A 12072-nucleotide genomic window follows, 5' to 3' on the forward strand; every position below is an offset into this window, starting at 1 on the left:
TCCTGAGTTCAGAGGAGGGGACCATAATAGTCTTTTCAGTCTGTTGAGACAGGTAAAGCTGTGTATTCACACCAAGGCCTGTTGCAAAGGCAAGGGTCCTAGGTGCCTGCTGTCAGCCCTGAGGTGCTGTTTGAAGGATGGATGACCTATTTCTTGTGGCTGTCTGCCTATTGCCCAACACTCCCCGCCCCCCCAAGAAAGACCTGGAGCCAAGAGCTTTAGCAAAAATGTTTAATCTCTCCTTAATGTGTGTTTATTTACAAGTACTAAATCTGAAGAACCGTAAAATAGGAAATAGCCGTATATTTACACATCTGAGGGCTGAGCATCAGCTCTAACGCTTCCAGAGGAGCGATGGCTGAGGCCTGGTCAGCTCAGACCAAGTGACCACTTCTATTTGAGGGGGGGTGTTCTGCGGCATTAAAGGACAGCTAATTGTGAGCTTCATCTTAAAAATATCTCTCTCTAAATATATCTACTCTAGCATGTGTAGCACCGATGTGAGCCACCAGATCCAAACTGGGGAAATCGGAGTTGGGGTGGCAGCCGGGCCCCTCTGCCAACAGAGGCTGCTGGCCCGTGCCTGGGACACAATGCTGTACCTCTTAGGTGCACACCAGGGCCCTCATCCCTGCCCACCCATCATAAGAGGGCTGGGTGACTAGCAAGTGTAGGGGTAAGCCTGAGGCCTATGAAGGCCAGGCATCCAGGCCCAGCGTGAAATGTCCCAGGCACTCCTGAGTCTGGGTGCAAGGAAGGGAAATAAAAGGCAGGTGAAAAGGGCTTCAGGGACAGGGCCTACAGCAGGACAGCAGTACCAAGTGTTACACGAGCCAGGCTGGCTAGAATGCTGCTTGGCCAACTCCCTGGGCAAAGGACAGCAGAGGTGGCCCAGAGTATCTTACCACCCAGTTCCCAAGTGGGCTCCAACCCCAGGCCATATGAAGAGGCTGGAGTGGAGCCCCTGGCAGGAAGCCACAGAGACCACCAAGGACCAAGGACAAGCATTAGTCGGAGCCCAATCAGGACTGGCAGGGAGGTGACACTTGGCTCTGCCCACTGTACTGAGTAGAACAGCTAGATCAGCTCGCATGTAAACAGATATGCTAAAGTGCTTGCGAACAGACGCCCTGTGGAGGCTGCTACAGGTCACCTCACCATCTATCTACCTGAGGCACCCACATGGGAGAGGCAGCCTGGTAGGGTAGAGCAAGACTGGCTTACTCTGAGGAAGCCTGAGGGCCTCCAGTAGAGTGGTAGGGCTGGACTGTGGAGGCAGTCGAGCCGAGAAGCTGTGCATGGTCCAGGCGGAACTGGAAGAACTGGAGGCTTCCATCTGAAGCCAGCATCCAGGGAAGACTTTGGGGAAAACTGAGGCTCCCACCCAGGCACAGACTGGAGGCAAAAGGGAGGGAGGTTTATACTCAAGGGTAAGAATCCCAGGCAACACTAAGGACTACTGAGAAACGGCTCTGTTCAGACTGGCTGGCCTTGGCTTTGACCCATGTCAGGCCAAGGAGTGAGTCACACAGGCGAGGTTGGGGCTGGCCAGTGTTCAAGGCCCAGGGTGCCTAGGCTCCCCTGGCACCCACAGGGGAGGAGCTCCCTGAGTCTATACACCAGCCCCACAGTGACTTAAAGGTGCAGCTCTAATCTGACTTCCACCTTGTCTCATCTGACTCCTGCTGCTTGGAGGGGAGGGACCTCAAGGCTGGCAGTCTGTGGGCATGGGGGTATGCTGCCCCCAGAGCCGAGGCTGGGCCTGGCCACAGTTAGCTGTCCCTTAAAATCCGTTAGAATCTTTAGTACCATCGAAAAAGTGAACTTGAAAAGGGGATGGGCCGCTCATTTTTTTCCCAAATGAGTAATTTTTTTAAAAAAACATAAAAAAGGATCTAACCACCTCTATATTCAACACTTGCAGTTTGAAAAGATCAACTCAGACTAAACGCTAGCACAGTCATGCAGATCCACAGCCTCTGCACCCAGGAACTCGGAGTACCCAGGAGCTCAGGGTACCTTGAAGCTCCGGCAGTAGCTTCACTGGTCCATGGGAAGCAGAGGCTGCAGCTGGGTCATGGCTCCAGGACCCTTGGCTTTGTTCTCTGCCACCTGGGTTTCTCCTGAATTGCCTTCCCTTGTCTCCTCCCTTGAGTAACTGTACAGCACCCCACTGGGGTTGGGGCCACACATACATACATATATATATATATATATACATATATATATACATACACACACGTACATATATATGTACAAAGTCCATTAAAAATGTGTTCTGTTGCTCACTGAGGGCAAGGGTGGATGCAGCTGACCTCCTATCTCTTAGGTCACTGCTCGAGGTCAGTGGGGTGGCAAAGGGGCCTTGCCCCGCCTTCCAGGCAATGCAGCAGGATTTCTTGTTCCCTTAAAAGCAGTCCCCAGAGGTTCCACTGCTCTGGAGGGGCCAGGACACTGCTGAGATGCCAGATTGGAAGCCGTAGGGCGGGGGGGTTAGGGGCAGGGAAGACAGAGGACGGTGGGCACAGTAACCTGTTGCCCTCTAAAGCTCCATGGTAGGTTGCTCCAGGAGCAGGAGGTGGGGAATAAATAATGTGAACATGCGCTCTGACCAGAGCCCCAGGCCCAGAGGCTCACAGAGGCACAGCCCTGAGGACAGAGAGGGGTTCACTTAGCCGCATCATGTCACTTGGGAGTGGAGTCTACAGCCCCTCCATAGGAGGGGAATGGGACCTCTCCCCGGCAGGGGGACATGGTACTCCGGTCCAGGCCGTGCAGAGCACGCGGTGAATCTGAGGGTAGTGGCTAGCCCAGGGTGCTGGAATGCAGGCTAGTAAGATAGCCCCAGACTGTGGCTCGTTTGGCCCAGCCTGGGCATTTCACCTTTCCCTCAGGCTGGCAACTGGGCCAAGACCCTCAGACTCTTCTTGCTGGTAGCAGCTGGGAAGCTGGGAGCTTCAGACACATCTAGTCTCTTGTCCTGATGCCCCTCCATCTGAAGGGCCTGGCCTTCGATCTCAGTCCCTCAGAGGCCACCTTTCTCCCATGAAGGCCACCAGCAGCTTTTGTCAAGCAGCAAATATCCCTGGGCAGGGCGGGCAATGCTGAGCTCTCTTCATGCCAGGGTAGCAAGCCCTAGGCAGAAGTGGCTCAGCAGGAACCGTCACATCCACAGTGATAAAAACTTGCCCCACATGGCAGGGAGAGGAAGGTAAGGGCCAAGACCCCAACTGCAGCCTCTGAACCTGGCACTCTACACAGGTGGCCAAGGGCTGTCTCCTGGGTCCCCCTCTGCTGCTTTCCTGCTCTGCCTCCTGCTGGGTGGTCATCGCTAGGGCTCAGCTGCTCAGGGCCATAGTGTCCACCACTTGCTCCAGCTTGCTCCGTAGCCGTTGCCTCCGAGCCTGTTCATCCTTTTCCAGCGCCACCAGGATCTACAGAGAAGGGTGAGATGGGATTAGGGGCAGGGTTGGCCACTAACAGGTATGGGCCAAAAGCCCTCAAGGAAGCCTTCATGCACACTACAGGTGACACGGCAGTATCCAGTAGTGTGCTAGGAGTCTTAGGAATAGACAGTTGAGGCCTGACTCTACCAGTTTCCCAGCTATGGACATGGTTCTAAGCCAGAGTTCACCAGCACATTGGGGTGAGCCACCAAGGTCATCATAGCTATTCTATCCCCTTAACCAGCAGACTCTGGCCCCTGGCCATGGCCCCCCTCAATCCCTCCCATCCCAGGGTTCTGTATGTTCTCCACAACAGAGCTCCTCTCCCTGTCCTCTGCTGTGGCATGGCTGCTATGGCATGGCCACCTGCCACCTCCTGTTGCTGGGTTTCTCAGGTCGTCTTGAGGACCACACCCCTACCTCCAGCCATCTGACTCTCCATGCCTCAGCCTATGTGGGAGCCCAGGCTCAATATCCCTTCCTCTGACCCCAGTTCATTTGGAGGTCCTTCCACAGGACCTGGTGCCTAGAACCCTCCTGAGCCCACACAGCTCCATGGCCTTAGACCTGCCTCTGTGGCCCCTACTTCCAGCCAGGCTGGCAGGCTACCTACTTTACCGACTCAGTCAAGCTGGCAATTCACAGCCTCACTGCTTCTAGTTAGACCTCCAACAACTCATCTTGCTCAGGGGTGCAGCCAAACCTGTATTGAAAGCCTGTATTGAAAGATACCTTGACCTGTGCACAACTCCTGCCTATCTCCAGGTACACCTTGGCTTAGCCCCATGGCCTCAGCTTGTTCACACCTGTGTAGTGTCTGACTCTATGCACCAATCAGCTCTAGCCCAGAGTGATCCAAGAGACAAGTCAAAGGTCCACTCCCTGGACAGAGATAAGGAGGTCCCTGGTGGACTCAGTCCAAGTCGGGGGTCCCTGACAACCTGTCTCTCCCACCCCAATCCACTGAGAGCTCAGCATCACTGCTCCCTTTCTCTGTCCCAGGAACAGCTGGGTAACTAAGTGCAGAGAAGAAAGACAGCAAAAGGCCAGCTCTGAGATGCAGGAGCCAGCAGGGTAGGACCTGTTGGGATGCAGAGAGGCTGACCTCATCCTTGTACTTGGCAATGTACGAGTAGATCTCATGCAGAGCACTCATACTATTGAACTGGCTCAAGTGTAGCCGGGATTGCTCAGCCAGGTAGGCACTCATATCTTGGTCACTGATGGCGGGCATCTTGGCGATATCAGCATAGTACCTGCCAGGAAGCAGAAGAGTGGATGGGAATGGGTCATGCTGCCTCACTCCCCGCCTACTGTAACCCCAGAGCCTCCCCAGCCCCTACTGTCACCTACCTCTCTACCCAGCTCTTGTAGTTGGGGATGTCCTTAGCATAGAGCAGCTTGTTGGAGGGTGAGTCTTTGCCCAGCTTATGCTCCGAGGTGGAGCAGGAGTCCATGAAAGTCTGTGCTACCACTGACAGACAGGCATCTGTGATGCTGTTCTTGTGGATGTCGAACACAAACTGTGGGTTCTTAATCACGTTCACCCAGAAGCGCAGTGGCAGGCTGTGGGTGAGCAGGCCCAGGGTGCTCAAACGGCTCCTCTAGGCCTGGCTCCTGAGAGGAGCAGGGGCTGACAGTCACCCCACAGCCCTGACCCTGACCTCCAGAGAGGGGTTAGATACCCACATGGGTGGGGAAATGAAGGCCCAAGTGGGGTAGGTCTGTCTCTCAGTAAAGACTATCTTGCTGTCAAGTCAGGATGTACTGCCACACAACCTGTACCTGCTAGAGCATCACTCCACATGACCAGGTTTGTGAACAGGGGCCACACACATGGGCAGGGGGGCAAACCAGGGGGCTCACAGCAGCCCCTGGCTCAGGGAGTTCCCACAGGCTAGATAAAGGATGTGGCCAGATCCAGGGCTGTAAACTGGGAAAGCCCAGCTTTGTGGAGCCCAGTCTGCCTTGTTCCTAGCAGTCCTACCCTGTGGCACCCACCCACCCATCTCACCAGTTGCTTTTCCAGGTGTGGCGCACATCAGAGTCATGGATCTGGTGCTTGTCAGCTTGTTCATCCAGGAAGTCAAACATGTACTTGATAGCTAGAGGCAGGGCTGAGCCACGGTGTGCTGTGCTAAAGATGGTCTCAAAGAGATCATCCACAAACTTCTGAAGTGTGCCCTGCATGGTAAGGGGCAGAGCTTCAGGGCTGCCTGGGAGCACCAACCTCAGGACCCTTAGGCCAGAGTCTGGTGTCCCTGGGTCTGGCCCCCACCTACCTTGGTGGCCAGCAGCCGTGTCAGGTAGATCTCTGAGACCATCTTGCTGCCACGGTCGCCCTCCCGCTGGTCCAGGTGGTCATGATTTTTCACAAGGTGCCACAGCTTGGTGCCGCTCTCCAGGTCAGGTGTGATCATGGGTGTTCGTGAGCGCAGACTGTCGGGGCTGCTGGCTGTGCGCAGCATGCTCTCTGCAGGAATGATCCATTAGTTGGCAGGGCTGCATCCCTTACCCATAGCCAGACACCACCCCAGCCAGCTTTTTCTCAGAAGCAGGGGCATCAATGCTCCTCTCAAGTGTGTTGGGGATGACCACTGTGGCCACAGGGGCAGCAAGAGGTATTTGGATTCAGGCTATGGGGAGAGACAATGCCCCAGAATTGAAGGGAAGGCCAAGGACCCAGTGACAGGTCACAGCCATGACTCTTTTGTCCTAGCATTGCACTCGTGATGGGGCTTGAGGAAGAGGGATATCCTGTTCAGGTCCTCTGCCTGCCCACTGTCTGGTCATTACCCTTCTGGACACTCACCGTATCTGCTGAGGGACTTGGTGAAGGTGGAGGAATTGGAGATGTTGTAGGCAGATGTCTGCTTGGGCACTAGTGCCACTGATGACCCATCTGTCACCTGTGAGCAGAAGTCAGGGATAACATGTGTCCCCAGGGTATCACTAAGATACCTTTCCCAACTTGAGAAGACCTAAGGACAACCCTGACTCTATCCTGGAGATGACTCACATCACCACTCTGAGCCTTGTGAGCTTACTGGGACAGCTTGAGCAGATAATCCCTGAGCCTGGGGCAGTTCACTCATGTGTCACCTGTATCCTTTCACACCAGTCCCTAGTTGGGCATGGTCTATGTAAAGGAAAGTCCACACAGTGGCCAGAGTGGGGGTGGTCCCTGGAGGGTGGGGTCACCTGATAGTGGGCCAGTGTGTTCAACCTCTTCCAGTCATTGTCGATCTTGGTGGTGACGTCCTCGTCTTGAAGGATGATGCGTGCCATGCGGCCTTGGCGCCACTCTGAGGAAAGGAGGGTATTGGAGGCAGGGCCCTTTGGGTCCTAGCCCTCGGGGGGGGGGTATGTCCTTCCTTCTGTCCCAGCCCCTTTGGGCAAGGTCTCCCCTCCTGGGACTTGGCTCAGTCCCTCATTCTACTAGAGCATAGGGCAGGGCCTGTTCTGCACCTAGTGAAGAGCCTGGGATATAGTAACAGGCTAAGGCTGCCCAGGCTCCAGGCCCAGACCTTCTAGCCACATCTGCCGCAGGACCCCGGAGCTATGTCCTACCCCCTCCCTTCCCCAGGCCCCAGAGAACATTACACCTACTGTCTGCCTCTTCTCCTTGGACCTCCACCACCCCACCCTGGAGACTCTAGCTGTCACATCTTCTTCAGGCCCTCTGTGAGATCAGGACAGCCAGCACGGGGGTGGGAGGCGGAGGGGTGGGCCGGTGCTGTGGCTCCTGGGCACTCCTGGCCCTCTGGGCACCATACAGAGAGCCACTTCTCCATCACTCACCCAGGTCCATGTCTCCAGCCTTGGGTCGCTGTGAGTAGGGCACACCCTTGTACACAGCATCCAGCAGCTTCTCCTTGACTTGTGTCACAGTATCACAGTTCAGCCCCTTCACAGGTACCTCAGGTGCGTTCTCATTCTCAGGGTTCACGCAGTTCAGGGTCTAAGGGGAAAATTAAGGCAGCATCAGCCTTACCCCTCACTTCCACTAGTCCTGTTCACTCACACTGGTGTCAATGAGGTGGGGACAGGTCCTTGACTCACCAGTGTCTTGTAGTCAATCTGTTGCCTGATGAGCTTGTCCTCGCTCAGGGAGTACCGAGCCTCCCCCGTGATGGCATCAATGGGGCCTTTCTCCATCTGCTGCTTGATGGCGCAGTACAGCATGAAAAGAGGCTCCCCAGCACACTCCTGTGGTAGGGGTGTGTGTGTGGGTGAAGCTGGATCAGTACCTGGGCACCCTGCACAGTCATCCCTGGGCCCTTTCAGACCGATCTCTCAGACTAGAGTGGCACCAATGGCTCTAATTCCTAGGAGGCAAGCAAGCCCCTAGAGCCAGCATCCAGCAAGGACAAGACAAGGGAATCAGATGAGGACAGCCCCAGCATCCTCATGGAAATCCTTGAGAAACCATAAATGCAGAGGTACAAGGGTCAGAGTAGGTGGCCAACAAGATCACACCAGGAAGACTAAGGCCTGCAGGTTCTTTGGTGGAGACCCCCGCCCACACTGAGTGTGACTATGATCTGCTGGACTAGGGACCCACTCAGCTAGAACTCTGGCATCACTAAGAACACAATTTCACCAAGATGACATGCAGCTCCACAGCACTGAGGGGCCCAGGAGCCCATAGCCCAGTGCCAGGGGGAATGGGAGCTGGAAGGGTGACTCCCAGGCACTTGCTGAGGGCCTGCACTGCCCTACCTCCAACCACCTGCAATCTGGCTCTCCACACTGCAGCCCCAAGGGTCACTTTCAGGCCCCACCTCAGGGCCTTTGCATCTGCTGTCCCTATAAGGTAGGACCCCCGCTGAGGTCTTCCTGGTCTTTCTGGAGTGTAGGCAGCCACTGCTGAGTGAGCTAACTGGCTAGAGCCCAGACTAGTCCAGTGGCCCTGAAGAGCCACCCCTTGCAGTGGTCACTAGATGTGCCCACTCTGTAGGTAAGCAGCCACAGACGCTGGGCCGAAGTCACTCTAAGTTCACAGGTGGGAGGCAGGCCCAGCCCTGGCAAGCTCATAGTGACTCTGCCCCTGTACCCATATGGTCTGGTCCCTTGCTAGCATCTGCAGTAATTAAAGAGACAGCTGCTAAGGAACAGCCACAAGCATAGATCATCCTGAGACCTTCCAAAGACACTCCTGTCTTTGAAATTATGTTTCATTTGCAAACTTGGTTTCATTAAGTCAGCTCAGGAGGGAGAGGAAGCAGGTTGGGGCTTAGAGCCATCAGTCGCTGCCTCTGAGGGAGGAGGGATGAGACCCTGTCAGGTTTCCCCAGATCAGGGGAATGTAGAATGAAAGGAGCACAGGCACTGAAGATCAGAGGAGACAGGCAACTGCCCAAGGTCACACAGTGAGTAACAGGAGGGCAGGATCTGAATGCAGGTCTACCCAACCCTGACGCACCTGTTTAAAGGCCAGGATTTCTCAGAGAACAATCAAAGTCAGGCAATGCACCTTACCCAGGAGGCAGCCTCCTCCTGCCACCTGGGACTACCACTTTCAGGAGGCCTGCCCAGATTGTGCAAAAGAAGAAGGCAGGAAGAAGGCAGACCCAGAATAAAGCTGGTTTAAGCCCAAGGCCTTCCCCTCCCCGGGCTTCACTTTCCACTGAACACTGAGAGAAGGTGCAGGAGGAGCACAGCTCACTAAACATGGCAGGGTGAGAGCCCCCATCTGTGGGGAGAATCAAGTTAGATCCCTACCTCATGCCACATGTCAGTCACTTCAGCTAGTGTAGGAGCTTAACAACAGAAAGCTGGTATTTTAAGAAACTATCATATACTAAATAAAGAACCCTAGAAAATGCACACAAATGTAGCTTCAAAGAAAAGATTAAAGTAGCCAATCAAGCAGGAGGCTTGTTAATAAACACTAGGTAAAGCAACTGGCTGTCTATACCCATCACTGATGGAGCCGGCAGCACCCACGCCTGGGAAGATCCAGACAAGAGCCAGCATGTCTTACGTGGAGAATGACTGTGTCTGATCACCTGTGTTCACCCTACTGGAAGCCCACACAGCAGACAGCTGCTCCAGAAAGCTGGCTGTGTTGAGAAGAATCCCGATTCCCAACACCCACTGCCAGCATCACAGGAAGAGTGAAACTAATGGCACAAAGGTCATACTGTGGAGCATTATGCAGCTACAAACAGGACAAACACCTGTGCCTGCATATCTGCAAAGGTGGGCCTAACCCCACCTGAGATGGGGGCAGGAGGGAGGAAAGTGCCAGACAAATGCATAGCATGGCATAGAGACCTCTGATAAATAAGATGGGGCATCAGGACTAGCTATTGGAAAGCACTTGGGCTGCTTGGGAGGCTGAGGCAGGAGGTTCACGTAGGCCAGAGACCAGACCAGCATGGGTTCAAACAGAATTTGAACTAAAAACATTCCTGTACATACAGACATTTGCTAATACCCAATAATACTGGCAGCTGTGACCCCAGGGGTTGGGGGCTTGTCCCTCCAGCAACTCATAGGGTGCCATTTGCAATATACAGTTTAAGCAGGGGTGACTTTTCTAGTTAAGGATTGGACTGGCTGAACAAGTAGTGTAGTCCAATGCTCATACTTCCCTCATGCCACTCTCCTTCTTTGAAGGCAAAGTGACTATGCCCACATATGGATTCTGGCCCCCTTTATCTGTGTGGGCAAGGGATGGGCCCAGACACCAGAAGCCTTTGGAAAGACCAAATCCAGTCGACCCGCCTTTCTCCAGTGTATCACCAGCCTATTTCTGAGTGAGTATAACAGTTCCTCCCAGTACAGCGTGTGGCCTGGAGCCCTGGCTGAGGTTCTTGTGGATGCTCAAAGGTCCTGTGGCCATCAGCCAGAGCATGTTTTCTGTGTAGAGTCTGTCCTTCTTGCTGGAGACTCAGAGCCCTTCCATCCTTCCCATCAAGCACTGTGCTTGTAACTTTTGCAGTTTGAGGTGGTATGGTGAATCCAGAAACAATTCCTTGTTCCTTTTTACCATCTCCCAGACATAGGTTTCCTTCTCTTGCAGACTTTGGTTATGTGGAAGCCCTTCTCAGAGCCTCTCTGGCCTCTGAACTGCCAGCCTCACCAGCCCTGAGTTCCAGGGCTGTTATTAAATAAATCATGGTCCACTTGAACACAAACCCTGTGAAAGTATGACAGGAGATATGATAACCAAGATGATGGCTCTCAACCAGTGGGTAGGCAGTGTACTTGGAGTGGGTATCCTGGACAGAGGGGCTGGTTCTTGCTGTAGGAAGGACCAGTCACCACACTTGTCAGAATAGCTGACAATTTAACACGTCTGCAATACTTCCAGTTTTCCACCGGATATTTACAGACTGTAGCTGAGCACTGGTAACCATCCTTAAGGAGAGCATACACAGTGGCCACAAAGGAACCACACAGACCACACTGTTATCTGTCAGATACTGAGATGCAGTGACATCGTGCTGAATGAAAGACGGCCATGCTGAGACAACCAGATGGTTCCACTTAAGAGGGTGTCCCTACAGCAGTCAGATTCAGATAGAGAGTAGGAAGGTAGGTTCTAGGAGTCAGGGAGAAGAACAGGAAGGACAGGGAGTGTTTCATGGGGACAGATTTCAGTTTTGTAAAATGAAGAGCCTTGCAGCTGATGGTGGCAAGCACTGCACATTACAGACGAGTTAATACTAGCAAATGGTACACTACATACTCAGGAGGGCTACATACTGAGGCCTTGTCTTAGAAAATAAAATAAAAAGAGGGTGAATTTTAGATTATATATATTTTAAACCAGTAAAACTTTTTTTAAAAGTTCGTGGCATGTTAAAAAGAAACCAGCTAAAAAAAAGAAACCAGCTTTGTGTGGAGCCATGTAAGAGATGAGGGAACCTCAGTTCCAGAACTGAAAGAAGTCACTCTGAAAGGCAGAATTGGGGGCAATAGGGGGACCTGGTGGCCAGCTCAGGGAAGGGAGGATGGAGGTATACCTACCTCTCTTAAGAGGCTTGTACAGGCCAGAGGTCAAAAACACAGAATGACACACTATGCACCCTCTACCCCAAGTCTGCAGTGACTCACATGGGGCCTGAACACTCACTGGTCACAGGCAGGGACAACAGGCCAAGGCCAGTCTGGCCCCACTCCTGGTGTAGAGATTGCCGTCCAGGGGAAGCAAGGTTCTAGTGTGGCCTCCTGCTGCCTGGCCTCGGGCATAATGAACCTTAGTTCTCCTCTGCACAGTGAGGCCATAGGAGAACCAGAGATGAGAAGGGTGAGGCGACCAAGTTTCCTGACTAGACCTTGAGAGGACTGGGAGTAGAGTGGCTAGGGGGCTAAGGACTCTGCTTTTCTTAAGCCCTGCTTCCCCCTCTTCAGTCATCATAGGCTTTCTCCCCTCCCTTCACCATCCCCACACCCTTTGCTGCCTCTCTGTGAGGCTTCCCTGCCTCACAGGCCCTACTCCCTCCTCCCCATGATGACAGTTGCAGGGCTGGAGCTGCCAGCTTCCTGAGGCAGCCTGCTCCCTGCAGCACAGCAGGAGTCACTCCAGAGCCAGCTCAGGACCTGAGACCTGATGGGATGAACTGCACCCGCTCCTCAGGGTGTGGAAAATGAAGATCAAAAGGGGTTAGCACAT

The 12072-nt window shown here is 53.7% G+C and overlaps 1 protein-coding gene across 2 annotated transcripts in view; it reads right to left on the minus strand.

The window, feature by feature from the left end:
• Positions 1–220: 220 nt before the first annotated feature.
• The window catches only part of Plxna1 (plexin A1), a 42381-nt gene continuing 30529 nt past the window's right edge, over positions 221–12072 (minus strand). For both annotated transcript variants that reach the window (XM_029561329.1, XM_029561330.1), the window contains 9 exons: positions 7509–7655; positions 7248–7407; positions 6648–6751; positions 6259–6355; positions 5729–5919; positions 5461–5630; positions 4800–5012; positions 4552–4702; positions 221–3434 (listed from right to left, as the gene is read on the minus strand). In XM_029561329.1, the coding sequence (XP_029417189.1) occupies positions 3339–3434; positions 4552–4702; positions 4800–5012; positions 5461–5630; positions 5729–5919; positions 6259–6355; positions 6648–6751; positions 7248–7407; positions 7509–7655 (1329 nt within the window). In that variant the 3' untranslated portion in view covers positions 221–3338. The remainder of the gene's footprint in view (positions 3435–4551; positions 4703–4799; positions 5013–5460; positions 5631–5728; positions 5920–6258; positions 6356–6647; positions 6752–7247; positions 7408–7508; positions 7656–12072) is intronic.

The sequence above is a fragment of the Nannospalax galili genome, unplaced genomic scaffold (genome assembly GCF_000622305.1).
Source record: "Nannospalax galili isolate Female #2095 unplaced genomic scaffold, S.galili_v1.0 scaffold332, whole genome shotgun sequence".
In the NCBI taxonomy this organism is placed as follows: domain Eukaryota; kingdom Metazoa; phylum Chordata; class Mammalia; order Rodentia; family Spalacidae; genus Nannospalax; species Nannospalax galili.